The sequence below is a fragment of the Zeus faber genome (assembly GCF_960531495.2).
Source record: "Zeus faber genome assembly, chromosome: 9".
NCBI lineage: Eukaryota > Metazoa > Chordata > Actinopteri > Zeiformes > Zeidae > Zeus > Zeus faber.
The window spans coordinates 28,877,594-28,902,644 of NC_137197.1; the positions used below are offsets into that span (position 1 = coordinate 28,877,594).

At 43.2% G+C, this 25,051-nt stretch overlaps 1 protein-coding gene across 1 annotated transcript; it reads right to left on the reverse strand.

The window, feature by feature from the left end:
• Positions 1 to 3,471: 3,471 nt before the first annotated feature.
• Positions 3,472 to 10,098, reverse strand: tbcela (tubulin folding cofactor E-like a; the record flags this gene model as incomplete). Its single annotated transcript, XM_080007407.1, has 8 exons — positions 9,948 to 10,098; positions 9,716 to 9,855; positions 9,412 to 9,593; positions 8,678 to 8,934; positions 7,621 to 7,747; positions 5,338 to 5,454; positions 4,231 to 4,342; positions 3,472 to 3,684 (listed from the first exon to the last, which is right to left on the reverse strand). Exons 1-8 carry the CDS (start codon positions 10,090 to 10,092, stop codon positions 3,472 to 3,474), a joined length of 1,293 nt encoding a protein of 430 aa, XP_079863533.1. The 5' UTR covers positions 10,093 to 10,098.
• Between the last annotated feature and the right edge of the window lie 14,953 nt (positions 10,099 to 25,051).

Below are 25,051 nucleotides of genomic sequence, written 5' to 3' on the forward strand. Positions count from 1 at the left end.
CTACTGAAGTGATGTATATTACTGCGAGGATGTACGTATATCAGCGCAGCAAAGCTTAATGGCTCGTTTCACTACATGCTTTCTGTAACAGACAGCTCAGACAAAACTGACTGACTTGTCTTATTTCACCGTTTGTGTGTGAGTAGGTCCATCAGAGACCCAAATGTACTGTATGTGCACAAGCACTGAAAAAGTCCGTTTTTCATAATAGGCCCCCTTTAAAAAAGATAACCTGATAACTTTAACCCTATTCTTCATACCCTTTTCCTCTAAGGACATATTCCATCACCACTGAATAGTGTTTTTTAAATTATTCCCACTCAGGAATCAATGAAAGGTTCAAAAGAATGCCGTCAACGATGGAAACAGACACACGCCATAAGCGGACTTTGTCAATTTTATTGTCATTTTGTTACGTTTCCTCCCCTGCATATTCGGTAGCTTTGACCGAGCTCCTGCTAAAAACGATTATGAATACATTTCACACTTATATCAATGTCACACAACTCATAAATAGCCCCTTGGCGCGTCGTCGAATGAGTTGATTGCTAAAATACTGGCACGCACGCGGGACTGAGGGGGGGTTCAAAAAGGAGGATTTCTATGTTAACAGGGTAACACCATAGCTGGGGGAAGGTCGCCATTGCTAGATGAAAGGTAGGCCACAAGAAAGCAATGTATTTAAATCACATGTTAATCGTAATAGTTTATATGTGTCTGTTTTGAATGAATTTTTACAATTTAAATAATGTTTCGCTAAAGCTGTGGCTCCCTTTGGGCTCAAATCGAGGAATGGCGTTCAAGTGTTGATTCATCCAGACCGACATCGGAGCTGTTTCATTTTTTGTGAGTGCAAAAAAAGGGATCATGTGACGTCGGTTTGTCTACCTGATTGTCTTACTGTAAGACAGCGAGACGGCTTTGAGAGATCACCTCAGGCTTATTGGCAGGTTGGACGCTGAGGAACAACACGGATAAATGATGGTGACATCCATATTCATAGGCACACAAACAAGAATTCACCAATTCAAAATTAAATACAGGGTGTGACCTTGAGACGTTGACTGTTGAACCTTATGAAGATCTTTAGGAATGAAGGCGCGTGTGTGATGCTTGAGTGCATTATTCTGTCAAAACTAGTCATAGCCGACGCTCTGATCACGCACACGCATACAAACACTGTAAATAAATAGCATCCATTCTGTAAACTCAGCCACCCTGAAAGATTTCCCACTCGTTTGTGTTACTATTAAAGGATCCTCTCCTGTCTGCTCCAGGATGTACGCGGTGGAATGGTACGTTGTTTGCTATGGCGGTAGTTCTTAATAAAGGGGGATCGCTATTTCAGTTGGAGGGAGGGAGGCCTGAAGCACGCTGAGCAATAGGACAGTTCTTATCACACAGTCCTACAACACTCTTAATACTATGTGGTAGGTCCCATTTCAAGTTCTTAAATTCAGTGCAGAAGCAGAAGAGGCAGAAGCCGGGCAGCTTCCAAATCAGCACTAGCGATGAAATGGTTGGTTTCTCCTTGGAGATTTGGCTCTTTACACGGGACCCGGTGAAAAGATTTGTACACTTTGTCCGACTCTGCCCGTTGGATTCAGTAAGTATATTCGAGCCTCGGTAAGCACCCGTGAGCCCGGCTGCAATTACCGAACAAACGAGTGACTCCCGAATCATTTAGTGGATTAGTTTGCGACAAACAAGTCACTAAAAAGCATATTCTTTTAAACCGGTCAGTTTGTGGCTTGGACTTGCAACAAAACGAGTTGTGGCTTTCACATATACAGTATATAAGGTGGATACAGGATCATGGAACAAAGACATCAGGACACATTCATCCCAGGTTAATAACGCATTAATTAACTACCGCATCTTTGGTGAAGGTCAAGTGTTTCTGTCGAGCGTGAACTTGATTCTGTAGAAACTACAAAGCGCTCGCTCGAGGCGGACGAGGGTGTAGAGGCATAAAATAATATTTGTTGTTGTTCAGACGCCTGTGGATGCAGGAAAGCAGTGAAAGCAGTGCTTTGCACTGTCAGTCAAGGGGAAATACTGGATATATACTTAAAACCACATGAATTTGAATAAAGGCTCTTAAATCAAAGTAATGGGTAAGTACTTAGGCAGGTGCACAACAACGATTAAGAAATCTAGCGAAGAAATCTGCAGAACTTGCCACAGTCAAAAACTGCAAAACCAATTTGTTTTCATTTGAGGGCTAAGGTGCCTCCTTGTGCCATTTATACAGCCGTTACTTTTGGTTGAGCAATCTATACAGTATGACAGCACTCTGATATTTTAAATACAGTATTCATCACTAGCTGAGCAAGCTTTACTAGCTTTGTTAACTAATCGAATCCTGAAGGAACCACCTTGGTTGCCAGACCTGATTACTTAAAGTGGGACAACACACTTGGATTCGATAGGTGGCCGACAAGTCAAACACAATCAAACCCTGGAAGTTATTCTCCTTATTTTCTATCGTGCAAAAATCTTAAAACCGTTGTCTCCATTCGACCATCACGTAAGAAAAATCGAACTGTTGTGACTCGATATCACCCTGGAGGTTGTATCTGGAACAACAGCACGACCTCAAGCGTGATGGACGTCATTATCAGACTAGCTCATTACTCACTGAATTTGAAAGTCAAGGATTTCACTGACATCGCGACCACATTTCCTCAAAAACGGTTCAGGAGATAGACCAGCTATTCTGAGTTCGGAAAGTCGTGTGTGTGCCATCTGTGAATGGGGTTGTGTAAAATAACTTTCTTTTCCTCGAGTTGATAAAAAAAACCAAAAAAAAAACCACTGACACGAGTCTGAAAAGCGTAATGCGTAATCGTAATCTCTGTGGACATATAGCGGCTATGGGCAGAGAGTCCCATTAAAACGTTGCATCTAGGTCAGTGTTAAGACACGTTGCTCTTCCTGATAATATTTCCTAAAACACACCAATGAATGCATATTTAAAACAAAACAAAACAAAACAAAGCAAAACAAAACAAATCAAATGTAGAGTTGACCAAATCCATTTTCTGGTGCCATGGTAAACACCTCGTTGTAAAAGATAGCATTTGACAGAGCTCTGCTGGTGCAGCCGTGTCCCCCATCCTCCACTTGCTTGAGCCTTGTGCTGGACTGGTTTCTGGCTTTGTGGCTGACTTTGTCAATCCTTTCCAATGGGCGCCCTCAAGGGGAAAAAAAAAAACAACCAAAACTTAACAATAAACCTTCAGGACCAGTGGCTCAATTTCCAGCCACAGCCGTCCGTCGATCCAGCCAGTCGTGCCTTTTCCCCATGTTTCTCCTTTTCCCTGCCTCAACGTCAACACGCGCGTGCCGCCGATGCCGTTCTATCAATATGCATTTTATTTTTCCGTTTCCCAAAAGCCAACCAACCAATCGAGTCAAGTAATCCCATGAATCGATGGGACGGTCAGAGTCGCCGGGGATCCGGCCGGGTCACTTGGTTTTGGGCACCACCAGGATCTCGTCGCCGTCACGGATGCTGTAGGAGTGCAGGGCCCGCGTGCTGTACTTCATCTCCTCGGGGCCGAAGACACTGCACACGTCCTTGTCGATGTAGTAGACCCTCATGCTGTTGGTGGGCAGCTGCACCACCTTCCGCAGCCGTTTCTTGAGCTCGGCCACGGTCTGGTCCAGGCGAATGCTCACCTGTGACGCCGAACATGAAGAAAGAAATAAATCCGTATTTCAAATACTTAACTTTATTTTACATTTTTTTATAAAAAATAAAATTTATAAAAAAAACGAAAATAAATAAATATAATAAATTAATCTGTATTTAAAACTTTTTACTTCATCCATTTCTTTTAATGCAGGCCCAGTTCCCAGATAATAGATGTGACAAATGTTGATGGCGTTTGAATGTGTAATAAAGATACAATTGTTTGGAAAAGATGTTTTCCCTTTTCCTGGGATGGAGACCTTGTACATAAGGGGAATGCAAAAAAAAAATAGCTGCATATTTTTCTTAAAATGTTCCCCTCCAAAACCTGATAAAATGGAACGTTATCGTAATTTGCAATTCAGAGACGATATTGCGGAAAGCCTGTGGTGGGGGACAAAATACGTAACCAAACAAATACACAAATAAACATTATATTTTATCGTCTCAACATGAAAGAAAAAACATAATCCATAGGATTTTAATTGCACTTCTATAGCATTATGAAGTCGTTGAGATGAAATGGCTGGTACCTGTACCACCTTGCCCTCGCAGTGCACCTCCACTTGGGCGTGGCATCGGGGCCGGAGGTCAATCTCCGCCAGCGGCTCCAACTTGCCATACTTCGTCACCAGGCAGTGATACCTAGGGGGCGGATGAAGAGAGAGTGTTCTTAAATTCTTAAAACCATGTAAATGATGCTATGTGACAATTTCACATTGAACTACGTAAAAGCCTTTGACTCCAATTACTCTGCTCATATTATTCCCGATCGACAGTCGACTGTTGTTCCCGTGTGGTGAATGCTGTGTGTTTATTGTATTAATTGTTATGGTCAAGAATCAAAGTTTCCTTGCAGGGACCGCTCCCTACCTGTGCACCCATACTGAGGCACTCGACCCGTTCCGCGCCCAAGCGCATCTCCCTGACAGAGCTGCAGCGCCCCTGATATGCCAACCTCCAGAACACCACCGCTCCCTAGCTGGGCCTGTGCACCCACACTTAGGAGCATTTGGAGCATCTATTTCCATTGAATTAAATGTAGTAACACATTACATAGAGCAGTGATGCTCAAAGTGGGATCCATGGCCACATATTTCATTTTTTAGAAATATAATATTTTTATAGGCCGACCATGTCTGTACTTTACTACATTTCTCTTGATTTGTGTTTGTTTTTCCACGTAACCGATGTCAAATGGCATACATGAGGGGGTCCTCGGTTAATTCTCACTCATCTAAGGGATTCCTTGGTTGAAAAAATTTAGAGAACCTGTGAAAGAGTATTCAAAGTCAGTGTTTCCCAATGTTTTGGGAAACACAATTTTTTTCTGCCACGGTATACTTTTTACAATTAAATAATCACCACCAAAACCACCAAAATACTTCAGAAACACGCACAACTGTTTTAATTATTATGACTTATGTGTAAGCTTTGATTTCTACCTGCAGTTCTCACATTCAGTGTGAAACTTGAGCTCATTGTAATGAAGACAGCTGCTCTACTGGTCTGGAACTGATGAATTAGTTCACCCTTGAAATTTTGATCTTGCAACACAAGAGCTCATTTCCTTTTTTTTTTTAATTCGAAAAATGTTCACGGCAGCGTAGTTGAAAAGCACTGTTCCGAGTGTGGCCTACCTGTATGGAAGCTCCTCTTCGGGGTAGTCCACGTGATACCGGATAAAGAAGCGCTCTGCGTCCTCCCTCTCACCGTCAGTCAAAACGCTGCCGTTTAGAGACGTGATTGAGGGAAGGCTGTGGTTGTAGCACAATGAATAACCATAACAGATTAATAACACATTGGCACAGGAGCTTGTAAATATCAACTGTGTGAGCATAGTACATCATGGAGATGATGAAACACAGAAAAACAACAGTGAAACATAGTATTGTTGTGTTATTAGATGACTTTTTGCAATGTAATTACATTACTACATAGACTACTTAGATTCCTAATGTTACGTAATTAGATTACTAATGTTATGTAATTTGATTACTACTTAGATTACTAATGTTATGTAATTTAATTAGTTTGTTATGTAATTCAATTACTACCCATATTACTTAGATCATCAATGTTATGTTAGATTACTTTTTAAAGATGTGCGTAGGTTTATGAAATAAAATTTAAATATTGATATATAAGAGATACGACAATTTCTGTTTTGTATGGCTATTGTATATATTTGACATTTTAATTGTATTTGTATTGTATTTTTATTTTTTTCCTATTTTATTTTATTATTATTATTTTTATTTTCCTTATTTACGGATAGTTAAGCTTTTTAGTTATTTTTTTAATTTTGTTGCTTATGGTCTGTGCTGAAGTGCACCAAGCCTCACCAGAGGAAATTCCTCGTACCTGTATATGTAAATGTGACTGGCAAAAATAAACCCATTCTGATTCTGATTCATTGGAACTGCATAACCGCAGCACATTCTGACACCGGAAGTCCTCTCGTTATTTTCCATTGAATAAGCCTAAATTAAACTACAGTATGAACTAAACAATGTAAAAAGTGACCATTTGTACGGCTTTCTGAATAATAATAACTTTGTTGTTAAGTTTGGTCATCTGGGGACATTTACATATTTTAGGAATTTGTTGTGGTGAAGTATTTTGTTTCACTACAGAACATTAACATAAAAAAGCTTAAAAAAGTCTAAATAAGCAAAACAAATGCAGAATAAAATAAAATTGAATAAAAAGTGAAGTAGAATAAAAAAAATCTAAAAATAAATAAAATAGCAGGGCAGAAACAAATAAAAAGCAGAAATAAAATACAGTATATACAGAGTGTGTGTATATATATATACAGGTACTCCTCACTTAATGGCCTACCTGTTTAACCACTGCTGGGACTTACGACCAGCTCTCTGACCAGTCTGTATTGTGTGCCGAGTACAATCCCGCGTTGTGCCCTCTGCGTGCGCAGCGTCTCGGCATCAATCATCTCATCGCACATCACCCTTTATATACTGTATACACTATATACACTATATATAATATATACACTATATACTAAAAATACTAATACTGTATACACCATATGTACTATATACACTATGTACACTATGTATACTATATAAACGTTATATACTATATACACTATATATACTATACACTATATATACATTATATACACTATATATACTACATACACTATATATAGATTATATACACTATATATACTATATACATCTCATCGCGCATCACCTAACTCAGTCTCATTCCGACAGTCTGTCAGTATTCACTACACTAGCGTTCACAATGGCCACACCCCCTTACCGTGTAATAACATGGGTCCTCGCTTATCAACCAATTCGCTTAACGACCTGGTCATAGGAACAGAACTCTGTCATTAAGTGAGGAGTACCTGGATAACAATTTTAGTAATGCATGCAGCTTTAAAAATGCGATTCTGTATGCAGGATAAATTATTGTTGTGAGCATAAAGCGTATACATTATTTATAAATATTAATTATTGCATCTGGGTTTGGATAAAAAAAAGAAAAACATCTGTGCTCAAGCTGTGGTAGGATGGTGAGAGACACATCCAAGTTGTTTGTTTGCCGTGTTTGCTGGCGTTACGTGACACGCTAGCCCTAGAACAAATCTAATTCATGTTGAAAGTAGCCGCACGCCGCGCTAAGTTGGTTAACAGGTTCCATTTGGAGAATATATTATGCTTCTGAAATGTATTTTTCGTGACATGACACAAATTCTTGATCCTATAAAAGCACCAAAACCGGGGGGGGGGGGGGTGCATCTGTTTTTCCTGCATAGCTTCAACTCTCCCAGGCGTGACTGAGCAGCAGCTTTCTTTTGGGAAGCGACACATCCGTGGCGGATAAGACCAAATCTGGGGTCTTACAAATTGGCATTCTGGTCTTTTGGGATTTTTTCACAGCAGACTCACTGTGCTATCATCAGGCTGCGGCGCTCCGTGTTGGTGTAGGTCTCCAGCAAAGGGATGCCCTGCAGCCGTACCTCCTCCAGCTTGGGGAAAAAGTTGAGTTTCTCAATGTCCTCCCATCTGTTGAGACCTGAGAGCACACACACACACACACACACACACACACACACACACACACACACACACACACACACACACACACACACACACACACACACACACACACACACGGGGGCACAAAGGATATATGGTTATAGTTAAATGAGGTAAAAAAATGCTTGGAAAGGCACAATCGCGCGGTGCCATGAGTACTGTATCACATAGTTGGCCTTGTACTCTCAGGTCATTTTTTTCTGATTTAATTCAAATAATCTTTCTTCAATTACTTTATTTCATTCTTATATTTTTTTGTGACGGTTACCTCCGATAAGGGCAGTGGAAAGCTGCTATATTCAAAGGTCATCATAAATAGTTGTTACTTTTGATCAATGCTGCAGCCAATGCTTTTTATATGAGACATGGAAGGAAAGGCGGGAAAAGTGCACTCACTTCAGTGCTTCCATCCTTGTCTTCACAACATCTCCTGGATTTTTTTTCCCTCCCTTCTCTTCTCTTATATAACTTTAAACAAAAGGATGAAAGGATATGTCGGAAGGCAACTTGAACGCCGACTAGTTCTAAAAAAAAATAATCCACAGATGAAAGCCGACTTGAATAACTGACTATTTTCGGCGACGGCTTGTGACAAATGCCCGATTTAAACTCGGACGCTCGGCTGGTCCTGACAGTTAACAAGCGGACGCGGCGAGGTGTCTCGTTTCCACGGCAACGAGGCAAAACTGTCCAATCCCCCCCGTGGAAAATGGGGGAGTTGGAAAATCAGGGTTCTGAAGGTAAAATTCTACTTCCGGGATTTTGAGTCAACCAAATCAGCAGCCGAGCAGAGGTCCAACCAGTGGACCAGCCGGATCAGTAAACAGTTGGAGCAAAAACATGGCCCAGGACATTTTACTTTACGAACCTGGAATTTCCCATCTTTTTTCCGTTGGCTTCTTCTCACCTGAGTTGTGCAGGTTGACGCTGCGCAGGTTGGGGAAAAGGTGCTCCAGGACGTCCCCGCTGTCCTGGATGGAGTCCAGATTGTTGTTGGCCATCACTAGGGTGTCCAGGCTGGGGAACATGGGGCCAAACTTCCTCACCTCGGCCCAGTCCCGAAGGTTGTTGTCTGTTATGTGCAGCAAGCGCAGTGTGGGGCAGGACACCGCTGTGGCCGTCACAGCGGTGTACTCGTTAAGGCACAGGAACAGCTCCTCCAGCCTGGAGACACACGTTTTGTTTACAATTTTTTTCTTTATCGTTCACTGGATCTATAAGTGCAGCAGTGGTTCCCCAGAACATTCACTGAGGCCTGTGGAAATAATGGGCTGGTATACCAATAACATAGCCATATATACAAAATAGTGTAGTTTTATAATCTATAGCAAACGGGAAGGAGAAACATGATGTGGTCAAAGTTAATGGGACATTCCTTAGCGTATTTAAAGCTAAATTACAGGGATTAGTTAAATTTAACAGAGACAAAATACAGCATGAATTAAAATACCATAACCACAAAGTCAGTTTCATTATATTCCATTTGTTCAATGTAAAGGAAAAAACGGCATTCATACTGATATAGTATGACATTGAGTTTGCATCCACACCATCAAACTTCTCACGCATTCAAGCACGCCGTTACAAGACCAGCACAGTGCCCTGATGACGCTATGGAGGACGCCGTGGTCTTTCTCTTACTCGGGCATCTCCCGTATAAGACCCAGCACGGTGTCCCAGGAAACTTGTGTGTTGTTGAGGACAAGGCGTCGGACGCGGGAAAATGCTTTGGCACAACGCGGCGCCAGCGCCATGCCCGACAGCGGGTTGGAGCTCAGGTTGAGGAAATCCAAGTTAGGGATGTTGGACACAATCTTACTGATCTGCAACCAGACAAAAGGCATGACCAAGCTTGAGGTTAGGGCATTTGGCGTGAGGTCTTCAGTGAGGTTAAGGTTGAGGTTAATATTGCATGTGTTCCATGAACAGTAAACCCTACAGCTACCTCGTGCCAGTCCTGCAGCCTATTGTGGGACAGGTCCAGCTCCATGACGTGGGCGCAGAAGGCAGCGATCTCCGCCTGGTCCCCCGCTCTGACGATCCCGCTGCCGTTCAGTACGAGTACGCTGGGGAGGTTCAGGCGGTCTGGAGGAACACGAGAGAAGTGCAGTGTGGATGTTTCAAAAAGGATGACATAGAGAGCAAGAGAGAGTTCAAACCCGACCGACCCGGCTCACCTTTCATGGGTGAACTCTGGAGGCCGGCGATGGGCACCACCACCCCCATACCGGGCCCCCGTCGATAGGGGAAGTTCTCTGGGCTGTACTTCTCGCTGATGACCTCCATGAAGGTGCGGCCCCCCTCGTCCCCCGGCAGCTCCATGGTGCCGTCCCACGTGACGCCTTCTGCCTCAGCTGGGTGACGGTGGAAGGGAAGAACCAGACAGTCAAAAGAGGTTGGCCACCTAGCCGGCCTGCATGCCCAGTGTATGCAGTTATCTGAGTCATTCAAGATTCTAATCCTTCACAAACTTCACCAAACTATCACAGAGCCGGCAGAAACTGTTTTCTCTGGAACATCGCACTTAAATGGCTTAAATAAAAACTGTGGATTGACATAAAAGTTATTTTTTCTAGCAGAAGCAGATGGAGGATTTGGACATGGTGGTCTCGCGTGGCGCGATTGCTCTGTGATAGTTGCGCCTCCAGGTTGTTACTTGTGCAAATTGTTATATATAATTACAGACACTAAATAATTGAGTTTAATATATTTTATTGGAGATAAATCAGTACATCGGTACATCCGGTGTGGCTGACTTCCGTAATCCTTTAGCTCACTCCCATAACGTGGTTCTGCCGTTGTGTTTTCTGTTAATGCAGTTCTGTTTTCTGTTAATGCTGTTGTGTTTTTGTAAGTTGCTTGTATTTTGTCTATTTGCATGTTTTCTTAAGTTGCAGTGCGTTGAGCTCTCAAGGCCACCTTAAAGATGACTACATTTACAAATGAACAAAGGTAACTGTTAAGGCTGCATCCGAGAACATTTCAACATTACGATATATTTCCCAAATTCATGCCTGGAAGAATCTGATAATACGATTTCAGACACCCCTAAAGTGGACCATATCATTTCGCTGAGCACTGTGCTCCGTGGTGGACCCAGGCAAGCTGGAGCAACTCCGCAGTGGAGGGCGCGATCCGCAGCTCAGATCAGAGAAATATTTTTTCCAAGCGAAGCAAATATGTGTGTCTGTGTGTTTTTATTGTAGATCTATTTATTTTACTGCGTTTTCTAATTGAATGGAACAAAAAAAGCCCCATGTGCAGCCATGCGTAATGGGGACACCCCTGGAGAAAAAGTTGACCCCCCGATTTTCATTGTATGTGTTATGCACTCGAGAGGTCGCAACGCAAGAATAAAAACAAAACTATCATTGTCTTGGTCTGTTCAGCCTTTTTGAAGCGAGGTGATTGGAGTGCTGCAAAACATGCAATTCCATTTAGAAACTGCACTCTGTCAATGACAATACTAGAATGAGTGGAACTCAAGCATATCATAGACTGTGTGAGAGATTTAACATCCTCCTCATTTCTCATGTCAATTTCCAGCATATTTTTCTATACACCTTATTTATACAGATGCACACTCATCTGTTACTCATATTTTCCAGGTATTTCTGGGATAGAGTGTAAGCCAGACTGGACCATAAACTGTTACGAAGCAAATATTATGCCGTCGTTTGTATGAAATATAATAAGGGTATGAACGAATAAATAAGGGCACAATGTATGCCCCACAATATCTGGCTACTATGAATTATTACAATTTAGAAATTTAAGAATAAAATGTAAGAGCTATGAAAAAGAAAATGATAAACTGAAACCGTACCCCTAGGGAAAATTTGGGGTGCTGCAGGGGGTACACTGAAAATGTCTAAAAATGTGTTGAATATAAATATTGGTCATATATGATTAAAAATTCCCAGGTTAAGAAAATATGAACACAAGTTTGAAACCAACATCTTTGCCATACCGCATTGTTTTCAATGCAACCTTTTTTTTAATGATATATCATCAGTTGTAAGAAAATCGATCTATCAACTGGATCTAATAACTGGATCTTGATATGGATGACAACTACGGCCTAGGTACCCTTGGTGCAAAATATGCGCCATTACTTTGTTCTCAGATTTTCAATATGTGTCTTTTGTAATAGTATTAAACAGGCACAGAACATTAGAGAAGCTGGGGTTTATCTCGGTGTAAAGGATCTTACCTGCGGAGACATTCATCTCAACCTGACCACTACCACTGCTCACCGTCCGCTTCCGTTTCTGCACTAATGGCCTGTTGAAGGAGCAAAACGGTAGTACAATCCCATTGATTTCCTCACCATTCATTTGTTTAAATTAATAAATAAAACAAAACCCAAACGTGTGAATCTGTTCGCTTGACTTAAGGCTGATATGATCGTCTTTCATTCTTACTCCATTCTTGCTGTTCGGGCTGACGAGAGGTCTCCAAAAGAAATATTGGCCCCCTCTGTGCTCAGCTGTCTCTTGTCACCCAGCCAGGATCTCAGCACAGTGCTCGGCACATGACACTAAAGCACAAACAAAGGTCCAAAGATCAGCATTGTTATCATTCAAATATTTCCCTTTTAAATATCCAAATCTAAGATTCACACTGTACATACATTCACACATATTCATATACAGTACATACTTTCTAGAGCTATATAATCTTTGCTTCTATTTACTTTGTGACGATAATATGTTTCTGATTTATATGATATTATTAATTGTATCACTCTGCCTATTTTGTTTTGCACACACTTTGAATTGCCCTTTTATCATTTTGCAGCACTGTACTGATCTTGAGTCATGAAAGCACAGTAGCAATGTGCCTCCTCTGTGGCGACCAAAGCAAGACACAGGAGACATTTGCTGAAAACATTTGAACCCTATATAATTAACGTATGGATTTATTCTTGTTGTTGCTATTGCTACTACTATATTACTATATATATACAATTATATAGAATATATAATTTTTGATATGTATGTATATATATATATATATATATGTATATATATATATATATATATATATACATACATATCAAAAATTATATATATAGAATTATAATTCTAATTATATAAAATTGATTATATTACACTGTGTCTATTATATGTAATGTATATAAATAAATATGTATATCCTAAAATAATATTATATTAAATAAAAATGTTAAATAATTTTATAGTATTAATAATAATGTAATGAAGATAATATATAATATATAATATATAATATAACGGCGATGTGATAGTGAGCCTGCATGTTGTTTACAAGCAGACCGCATCGGATGCGGCTCTACTCCAGACTCAGCATCACTGACCCCCGCCAGCATCTCGATGCCGCAATTAAGACATATCAGCTCGAACTTTAATCATCGCAAACAGTGTTATGGCAAACACAACCGCAAAATAGAATACCCTGCAGAAAACCGAACAGACTGCGAATAGACAACCTACCTTTGACTGCTACTTTGGATTTAATTCCCCTTGTTGATAACAAACCAGCTGTCACACTATGCGAGCCTAGGACAGGAAGTGACGTCACGGGTGCCTCAAAGCGTTTATAAATGACATATCAAATTGTAAATTAAATTAAACGTAAAATAATTGTAATAATAAAATACTATTATAATGATTTCGATATTTTATAATAACTGTAAAACGTTTTCTTGCATAATTAAACAGGCTTATTTTGTATCGTATCCTGACAGTACGCGCGGGTCTGGACCACACGTACGTATACGTTTTGTCATATAATTACTGAGAGTCAAATAAACTTCAGACTGAATTTTAAAATAATTTTCCATTTCGGTTCTTTGAATCGAACGTATTTAATTCAAATAAAAGGTTCAATAAATCGGAATTCCCTTGTTCGCTCCTCTCCTTCCCATTGGGCTCTCATTCATTTGATTTTGATTGTCTCATCCCGTGAATACATTTCTTTTTTACAACAAGTCTTTTTTTATTGATTTTTATATGTATCTATGTTGTATTATCTATTTTCTATATGTTGCATTGTCTATTGTCTAGGTTAGGGAATGTGAAGTTTGACGGTTGCTATGGGTTGCTATGGACTCTGGCCACTTTGGAGGATCACTTCCATTTAGATGCAACGAGAAAAAGCTAAAATATACGAAATGTACAAAAATGGAGAAAGGAAGGGAGGAAAAGAAGGGTCGAGGTTTCACACAAGATTTTCGGTGGCAGTTTTTCCACCTAACAAGACGTCCAAGCCATCTTTAAAATCTAAAATGCCGACCAACCTTCACACAGTCGACGCGAGTGATCGCTCCTAAATATGGTGGCTTGCTCCGGCAATGTGACGTCAGCTTCACGTTCCCTATTGATTTATCATTACATTTTCCAATATAATATAATCTATTAGGCTTAATAATATTAATGTGTTCTTCTGAATAAAACAACAGAAATACGATTTTCAAAGAATTGAGGAAACCATTAAAGAAGCAAGTAAGTAGTAGACAGTAAGTAGGCAATGACACAGGACCAAAGGAGACCCACAGTTTTTTCGCCACAAAATGCAGGTCCTATTACTATAAACTCAGGTTGTTGTGTTCCGAATGCATTTTCAAGATGTCAGCCATGTCACAGGATACCTCCAAGTGGGGATGCAAGTGGCTCTGGTGTTTTCTGTGGAATGGTATATGGCAGCGCAAGGGTTGGGGAATGGGGTGTGCATTCGAAGAACAGGCCCAAAAGGATTCCTTCTTTATTGTGTGTGTGTGTGTCCTCAGCCTGTGTCCTCCCTCCTCACCACATCCAGGAGGGAGGCACCCTCATCTACTTGCTTGTGTGTGTGAGAGCTTATGTGTGTGGGAGACTCCCAAACGGCCAGCTTTATAGTAGGTGTGACATCACAAAGACACAAACTTTGTACGTGTTAATTTATCATGTTTCTTATTAATAATGATAATAATAATAATAATGCCAATGTTTCATAATAATATTATATATTAATATTATGTATACTTATATATAATTGATCATATATATTATATTATACAATTAATATAATACATTATATAATAATAATAATAATAATAATAATAATGATTATTGTATATAATATGATATTTTTTATATAACATATATTATCTTCAATATTTATAATAATACATATTATTATAATACATATATATGTATATGTGATATGATGATATGTATGATGATATATTCTGTATCTGTATGTACTGTGTATACAGTATATATTAGTTAGTTAGTTAGTTAGTTCCTCCCGTTCCTTCCGGAACATTGGGCGACGATATATATATATATATATATACACATACACACACACACACACACATATACAGTAAATATATATATATACACAGTATATATACATACATATATGAATACACACCGATCAGCCACAACATTAAAACCACAGGTGAAGTGAACATCGACCATCTTGTGACAATGGCACCTGTCAAGGGGTGGGATATATTAGGCAGCAAGTGAACAGTCAGTTCTTGAAATTGATGTGTTGGAAGCAGGAAAAATGCGTAAGGATCTGAGAGACTTTGACCACGACCAAATTGTGGCTAGATGACTGGGTGAGAGCATCGCCAAAACGAGTATTGTGGGGTTTTCCCGGTATGCATTGGTTAGTACCTGCCAAAAGTCCTCCAAGGAAGGACAACCGGTGAGCCGGCAACAGGGTCATGGGCGCCCATGGCTCACTGATGTGTTTGGAGCGCAAAGTCTATCCCTTCAGGTCCCATCCAACAGAAGAGGTATTGTAGCACAAATTGCTGAAATAGTTAATGCTGGCTATTATAAAAATATGTCGAGCATGTGCGGGATGTGCTGGAACAACAATCCCAATCCATGGGGGCCCCACCTCCCAACTTGTACCCTTTTTCACTGCATCAAAAACCTGGTAACACCCGCTAACAGGGTTTCAGTCCCGGGTCGAAAAGGTTTTTATCATCCCCACCTCCGGTCAGCTCTGATGTAAACAGGACACCTGGGTCGGCCCCTAATTTTTGCCCCTTTACTTACGGTGATGAGACACGCGTTGAAATTCCGGACGTTGGCTGGTTAATAGACAGGAATATCCGTGTATCATTTTATCATTTCATGTCCCATTTAGGATCCAAAATCAGAAGTTAGTGACTTTTTCTTGCATGGGGATCCATGAAATGTTTTGAGTATGGGGATCACTCCATGGGGAGCACAGAAAACCCCCACACTCCCAACAGGGCTCCGAGTCACTCCAGCACCACCCCAAGTCGGTCCCTGAACCGAGAGCAGCAGCCAAAGGTCCAGTGCGCGCACCAACTGGTGTGCACGCATGGATACTCCATGCTGCTTCTACTGTAGTGTTGGGTTCACGAACGATCCAATTCTTTTGAACAACTCAAAATACTTTTTTCCCTGAAGTTTTACAGTTGAATGTTGTTTGTTTGAATTGCTGTCTCCTCTACAGTTTTATTCCCAATCACACTGGAACATGACATGGCCCTTTTCTGGCATGCGACGAACGTGATGCGCCAGAAAAAACCCCCACATTTCTCCTGGCAATTGGAAAGGCGTCAATCGCCTAAAATGATTCATTTTGGTGTTACAGGACTTGGATCTGCTTCTCCCCCATGTGCTGCCAAAACAGCTCTGACCTGTCGAGGCATGGACTCCACAAGACCTCTGAAGGTGTCCTGTGGTATCTGCCACCAAGACATTAGAAGCAGATGCTTTAAGTCCTGTAAGTTGTGAGGTGGGGCCCCCATGGATTGGACTTGTTGTTCCCCACAGACGCTTGATCTGATCAGACCCTAACCCCGGCATCAGTTGTGGCACTGGGGGGGAGCTTGGGGGGGCTTGAGCACCTCCAAGAAAGGCTATAGCACCCCCTTAGGCCCCCTAAGAAATTTTGTAAGTTCTCACAAATTCCACACATTTTTTCAATAAATAAAATATATTATTCTACTGTGGGACATTATCCACTGCTTATCTGGTCATCTATCCATTTAGATGGGTGACCGTCTATTAATAGATGACACCGCAATATGTCTGGCTGGAATATAGCCACAAGACCTGCTGTTTTGGAGATGCTCTGACCCAGTTGTCTAACCCTCACAATTTGGCACTTATCAAAGTGGCTCAGATCCTTACGCTTGCCCCTTTTTAGTGCTTCCAACACATCAATATCAAGAACTGACTGTTCACTTGCTGCCTAATATATCCCACCCCTTGACAGGTGCCATTGTAATGAGATGAGCAATGTTATTCAATTCACCTTCGTGGCTGATCGGTGTGTGTGTATATATATATATACATATACATATACATATTCATATATATATATATATATATATATACACATACATAAAAATATATAAAAAAATATTTTCTTTCCCACAAAGCAGACCATGGTTTCTTACTCTCAGCCCTCATTTTTTCTCTCCTTATCCATTGCTGACTTTCCTCGGATGAGACATAATACATTAAATCAATTAGATTTAATGAAAAAAAGGATTAAATGGAAAGAGTATATCCGACTCGGCATCAACCTTTTGACCATTGGGTTATTCTGTCCCCTCCCTCAAGCACCATTTAATGGACAGTGGACACTCACTCACTTTGAATTCAATGTAATTTGACATGATTCATACATAAAGTGCAACTCGTGTTCAGCTTGTGATAAACCAGTTCAAAAGCCACTGTACATCATGCACAAACCCAAATAAAAAACTTGTAGGTACTTTATGGAAAGAGAAATCAACAGCACTGCATTTACAACCAAAATGATGCCACCCCATGGGCATTCTGCAAGTGAACATATGGGCATTCTGCAGGTGAATATACATGTACACATACTGTATTCTGTAGGAACCTTGTTTGTCCTTTTTTTAAGTTACTGGAATCATTCAGAGCTTCGGTTTTCTGAGTCGCAGTCATGAATTTTATCTTCAAACTCCTGTAAATAAAAGGAAAAAAAGATTGATTGTCAATATCGAAAAATATTGGGAAGTTTAAAACTCTGTCTCTATCTAAGTCAATCTATTATTAGTTGTATACTGTAGACTTACAGTATACTGGGCCATGTATCATATAAACATTTAACAAAGCATACCAATATACAGTTCAGTTGTTGTTATTATTAAGATAAGACAAGATAATTTTTATTGTTTTTGTTATTATACCAATAAAAAAACAACAACAATAATGATTATATTTTAATAGATCTACATATTTTATTGTTATTATAATATTATTGTTTGTGTTATGATATTATTGTTGTTCTTATAACAACAAAAACAATACATTATAATTGTTATTTTTATAACAATAATCATAATAATAATAATAATAATAATAATAATAATAATATAATATCATTATTAGTATGACATCATTAGGTCAAAGCCCATAGAATGTTGTTATTGCGCTGTTTATTCTTCGCGTTCTTCTTCTTCTGCATTTTTGCGTCGGCTTTTTGGGTGCCTGAAGTTACTCGAAACCTCATAAAACTCTGCACACACGTGAGTCCTGGTGTGGCACTTGATATTATATGGGTCCCATGAATGGGCGTGGGAAAATGCCTCTTGAAATTTTCAAAACATCAAACCGATTCATTTTTTTCCATGAAAACTCAAAAAAATTCAGTACACATGTAACATGACTAGACTTTCAATAGACAGTTATATTGGATTGAAGTGCAATTTTAGTCATGTTTTGGTCATTTTCATACTTTCGCACTCCTCTTACGTAAAAAAACGTATCATTAACGTATCATTAACAATAATACCATTGAAACCTTTGAAAGAATTGCAAATGAGTTACCGCTGTTCAAGGCATCATCAACTAAGGATCCTGTGAACAACTTCAACTCCAAAATACAAAATATCATTGATAAGATTGCACCTGTTAAAACTAAAAACATAGAAAAACAAAACCCCCCCTGAAGAAATGGAGCTGTTATTAGGTAGCTTAAGAGAGAGTGTCGCCAGGCAGAACGAAAATTGAGAAAGACAAATCTTCAGGTACATCATGACATTTACACGGATAGACTCAATCGATACAATATAGAAATTAAACAGGCCGGACAGTCTTTCTTTTCTAAAATCATAAACGAAAACCTCAACTATAGTAAAGTGCTCTTCTTCACTGTTGATCGACTTATTAATGCACCATCTACAACCCCGTCAGAGACGCTCTCCACTGAAAAATGTGAGGAGTTTGCTACATTCTTCAGTAACAAAATTATCGCCATCAGACAGAATATTAGTGCCTCAACATCCAGAAATGAACCTACCCTTCAGTTCCCCAGTAATATGACTGCTGCCATGTCTCATTTCGTCCCCTTAGACATAAAAAGACTGGACGATATTGTTGGTCAGCTCAGGTCCTCCACCTGCTGCCTGGACCCCCTCCCTACCACAATTTTTAAAACAGTGTTTAACTGTCTAGCACATGAGGTATTAGAAACTTTAAATGGCTCTCTTCAATCAGGTACTGTATAGTCCCTGCAGCTTTTAAAACAGCTGTCATTAAACCACTCCTGGAGAAGAGCAATCCTGATGCCAACTATTGGCCCATTTCCAACCTGCCATTCCTCAGAAAAATACTTGAAAAAACAGTTTACCTTCAGCTTAACAACTATCTAACCTCAAACAGCCTTTTAGACACCTATCAATCTGGCTTTCGACCTCACCATAGCACGGAAACAGCACTTATTAAAGTTCTGAACGATCTACACATAAACACTGCGGCAAAAAAACAATCTGTTCTTCTGCTCCTGGATCTCAGTACCACCTTTGACACTGTGGACCATCAGATTTTATTAGCGAGATTACAAAAATGGGTGGGCCTATCTGGCCCGGATCTAAATTGGTTCAAAACCTACAGGACAAGCAGTTCTTCGTGTCCATTGGAGATCTTGTGTCAAACAAAGTGGATATTTTATGTGGAGTACCCCAAGGTTAAATTCTGGGACCATTATTGTTTAACCTCTATATGCTTCCACTGGCACATATTGTAAAGAAACGCAAAATAAATTACCATAATTATGCAGATGATTCACAACTGTACATATCCCTATCTCCTGATGACCTACTCCCCATACACTCCCTCACTAAGTGTATTAATGATATTAATGCATGGATGTCAAATAACTTTTTACAACTGAACAAAGACAAAACAGAAATACTCATCTTTGGTGTGAAGGCTCAAAGACAGAAAATAGCTCATCTTAGTTCTCTGTCCCTGGAGAGCAAGAATGAAGCCAAAAATCTGCAATCTAAATTCTAAGAGCCATATAAATCAAATCACAAAATCAGCCTTCTACCATCTAAAAAACAGCTCAGAATTAAGAGGCTTCCAGTCAAAAGCGGACTCCGAAAAATGAATCCTTGCATTCTTAACGAGTAGATTGGACTACTGTAATGGCCTATTCACCAGCCTCCCGAAATCAGCTGTGCAGCGGCTACAGTTAATCCAAAGTGCAGCTGCACGCGTTCTCACTGGGACTAAAAAGTTTGAACATATCACACCTGTTCTCAGATCTCTACATTGGCTCCCTGTCAGAACTAGAATTGATTTTAAGATTCTGCTACTTATATATAAAGCTATGAATGGCCTTGCACCTTAGTGTATAAAAGAAATGCTAATTATACACGAACCAGCAAGAACTCTCAGGTCCACAGGCAGGGGTCTCTTATCTATCCCTCGTACCAACTCTAAAGCAGGAGAAGCCGCTTTCTGTATCTATGCCCCAAGTAAATGGAACACCCTACCGAGGGACCTGAGAGAGGCCCCCACACTGAATACTTTTAAAAGGAGGTTAAAAACCTTGCTGTTCGCTACAGTATATGACTGACGTCTGTCTGTCTGTCTGTCTGTCTGTGTGTGTTACTGGTGCTAGTGCTGTGGCTGCTACTAACCTTATACCTAAACTTAACCCTTGCTTACCCTATGGCTAAAATTAAGCATCTCTAACCCTATACCCTAACTTAAACACCTCTAACCTTATACCTCAACTTAATTGTCTCTAACCTGAGTGACTTCTTCGGTTCCGGGGAGAGCTACCACTTCCGGTTCCAGTAAGGTCTTTGCGTGTGCGTTGCTGTTGTTGCTCCTGCTTTGGTTTTGCTGTTGTTGCTGCTGGTGTTGATGTTGCTGCTATTTCTGTTGCTGTGGTTGTTTCTGTTGTGATATTACAGTTAGAGGATCATAAGAAGGGTGTGTTTTCGGAGAGAGGGAGTCAAAAGGATCTCCCTCCCGAGGTCTGATTGAAAACTTGACCCGTAATTTAGGGTCGCTAATTAAAGGATTGTGACTGGATTAAGATGAGATGGTGCACACAGTTGAAATTTCCGGTTCCGGTGACTTCTTTGCTCTGCTTTACTTCGATCTCCCAGCTCCACCGTGTGGGCTAATAAACATCCTTCGTCTGCCTCCCGTCTCCCCGTGTCGTGTGTTTGGGTCTCTCCTAGCCCTGGTCGTGACAGTACGATCTGGCCGTAAAACATGGATCCAGCCGACACAGAGGGGCTCCGGCGCGCACTCCAGAACCAAGGAGTGTTGCTTGGTCAACACGACCAGGCCCTATGGCACATCGCGGAACACCTCCGGACCATCTCGGCGACCGTCAGCAGCCTGCAGGTTCCTCCGGCTCCCGTGGCCCCCCCTGCTCCTCCGGCCCTCCCTCCTCCCTCCACCAGGGCTCCCAGCGCCTCCCTTGTCCCCCCTGAGCCTCACGTTCTGGCTCCAGCGCCCTACAACGGCGATTTTGGCACTTGCCGCGCCTTCCTTGTGCAGTGCGTGGTGGTTTTCCAGCAGCAGCCATCATCGTACGCCTCCGATGGCACCCGCATCGCATTCCTCATCTCCTGCCTGAGAGGGGCGGCTCTTGGCTGGGGTTCCGGTATTTGGAGTCAGGGGGGCCCCGTGAGTCTCACCTACGATCTGTTCACCCACGAAATGAGGGGAGTCTTCGACCACCCAGTTTGCGGCAAGGAGGCCGCCAGAAGACTCCTCTCCCTCTGCCAGGGTCCCCGTAGTGTCGCCTCCCTTGTCGTCGAGTTCCGGACACTAGCCGCAGAAAGTGGCTGGAATGACGGAGCCCTGCAGGACGTGTTTCAGCGCGCCTTGAATGACGAGTTGCGGGACGAGTTGGCGCGGCGGGACGAGCCCACGGACCTGGACCAGCTGGTAGTGGCACCATCAAAGCATGTGCGTGTGTGTGTGTGTGTGTGTGTGTGTGCAAGCATGTGTTGTAGTGTGGTGTGTTGCGTGACGAATAAAGACTGTTTCTTTCTTCTTCTAGAGACCGCCATCCGCCTGGACAACTGGCTACGGGAACGCTGGCACGAGAGGGAGGGGGCGAGACTCCAGCCCGTGCCTCCCGCCTGGGCGGCCACACCCCGGTCTCCAGCGCCCCCTAATCTCTGGCGCCTGATGGACTCAGTCTTCGTCCCCATCCGGGGTGCCACCCACTTCTCCAAACTCGACCTCCGCAACGCTTACCACCTGGTCCGCATCCTGCTCAGACACTTTGAGTATCTGGTAATGCATTTGGTCTGTCAAATGCCCCAGCGGTCTTTCAGGCCCTAATTAACGATGTCCTCCGGGACACGCTCAACTCGTTTGTCTTTGTGTACCTCGACGACATCTTGATTTTTTTCCAAATCCCTCTCCGACCCTTGTAAAACATGTACGCCTGGTGCTGCAGCGGCTCCTGGAGAACCGTCTCTTCGTTAAGGCCGAGAGGTGTGTCTTCCGTGTTCCGTCCGTTTCCTTCCTAGGATTCATCATTGGTCGAGGGAGGCTGGAGATGGACCCCAAGAAGGTGGCCGCGGTGATGGAGTGGCCAACCCCAGCCAATAGGAAGTAGCTCCAACGCTTCCTCGGGTTTGCAAACTTCTACCGGCGCTTCATCCGAAACTTCAGCCGTATCGCCGCTCCCCTCTTAGCCCTTACTCCACCACAGTGGGCTTCAAGTGGACCCCCGCGGCCGAGGCCGCATTCCTCGACCTCAGAAGTCGCTTTTTGTCGGCCCCAGTCTTGGCCCAGCCCGACGCCAACCTCCAGTTCGTCGTAGAGGTGGACGCTTCGGACACGGGGCTAGGAGCGGTACTGTCTCAGCGTTCTCCAACCTACGGTAAGCTCCACCCCTGTGCCTTTCTCTCCCGCAGGCTCACCCCACCCCAGCACAATTATGACGTGGGCAACCGGGAACTCCTGGCCGTCAAACTAGCCCTGGAGGAGTGGCGCCACTGGCTTGAGGGAGAAATCCACCCCTCCGTAGTCTGGACCAATCAGGTGGGCGTTGTTCTTCGGCCGGTTTAACTTCTCTCTATCCTACCGCCCAGGCACCAAAAATAGCAAACCTGACGCCCTGTGTTCACACTAGAGGAGAAGACAGGGGATCCAGAACCCATCCTTCCACCCCTGTGCCTTGCCTGGGAGATCAAGTCCCTTGTCACCCAAGCACAGGAACACCAGCCTGACCCAGGTACCGGACCCCCTAAACGCCTGTTCGTCCCTGACTCCGCACGCTCCCAGGTTCTGCAGTGGGCCCATGCCTCCCGCCTCAGCTGCCATCCCGGGATCAACCGCACCCTAGCCGTCGTTCGCAAGCGCTTCTGGTGGCCGACCCTGCTCCCTGACACCCAGTCCTTCGTCTCTGCCTGTCCCACCTGCGCCCAGTCCAAGACCTCCACCCGACCCCGCTTTGGCCTCCTCAGCCCGTTCCCCATCCCGACTCGTCCTTGGTCCCACATCGCCCTGGACTTTGTCACCGGTCTCCCACCATCCCGGGGCAACACTACCATCCTCACGGTGGTGGACCACTTTTCTAAAGCGTCACACTTCCTCGCTTTGCCCAAACTACCATCGGCAAGGGAGACCATGGACCTGCTGGTGGCTGAGGTGTTCCACCGCCATGGCATCCTGGCAGAAGTTGTGTCGGACAGAGGACCCCAGTTCACCAGGTCTGGCGCGCCTTCTGCTAGGCCCTGGGGGCACAGGTCAGTCTCTCCTCTGGTTTCCACCCCCAGACCAACGGCCAGATGGAGCGGGCAAAACAGGAGGTGGAGGCCATGCTCCGCTGCCTGACAACCACCAGCCCCATCTCCTGGAGCGACCAGCTGCCGTGGGCCGAATACGCCCACAACACCCTGGTCAACGCCTCCTCTGGCCTGTCGCCCTTCCAATGTTCTCTGGGCAACCTCCGCTGTTCCCTGCCCAGGAGGTTGAGATCGCCGTACCCTCCGTCCAGGCCCACATCCGTCACTGCCGAAGGACGTGGAGGAGGGCCCGCTCTGCCCTACTGCAGGCCTCCACCAGGTCCCAGCGGCCGGCGAACCGGCACCGTGCGCCCGCACCCACATACGTCCCTGGACAGATGGTATGGCTCTCCACAAAGGACTTGCCTCTCAAGGTGGACTCCCGAAAAACTTGCTCCCCGGTATGTTGGCCCCTTCCCCATTGTGTCAATCATCAACCCCTGTGCCGTACGCCTCCGTCTCCCTCCGTGTCCACCCCACCTTTCATGTGTCCCTGCTTAAGCGGTTTCCAGCCCTCTCTCCCTCCCTGCCAAGGCCCCACCACCCCCCCGCACCATCTACGGTCACCCGGCCTACACAGTGCGGCGCCTGCTGGATGTGCGGCGCTGGGGGAGGGGCCTCCAGCACCTTGTGGACTGGGAGGGGTACGGTCCGGAGGAACGCTCCTGGGTTCCCCGGAGACAGATCCTGGATGCCTCCCTCATCCGGGATTTCAATTGGACTCGCCCTTCCGGTTCCAGATGTCCACCAAGGGGCGTCCGTAGAGGGGGGGGTACTGTTAGGCTCACGGCCTCCCAGCGCCACTAGAGGCCGCTCTTGCCCCATCTGCAGCTACCCCCCCTGAGCCAACTGCACACACCTGGGATTAATTACCTGCATCACTCCACACAGAATTTAGTCTCCAGCTTCCCAGTCATTCTTTGCCAGACAGTCAACTAGCTGTTTTTTCTGTGGCTGTTGTTGCTGCTGTTGTTGTTTTCTGTTGCTGTTGCTGCCACTGTGGTTGGAGTCGCTTTTATTGTTGTTTTTGTTGTCTTTGTTGTTGCTTTTGTTGTTGCTATTGTTTCAGGGGCATTCTTTTGTAATGACTGGCTGACAACTACGTTCTCTCTTTCTTTTTTGTATTTCTTTGTAAAGCGCATTGTGTTGCCCTGGTATGAAATGCGTTCTATAAATAAAGTGTGACTTGACTTGACTTATGTGATTTCTCAGATTCACTTCAAACTTGACGAGTGT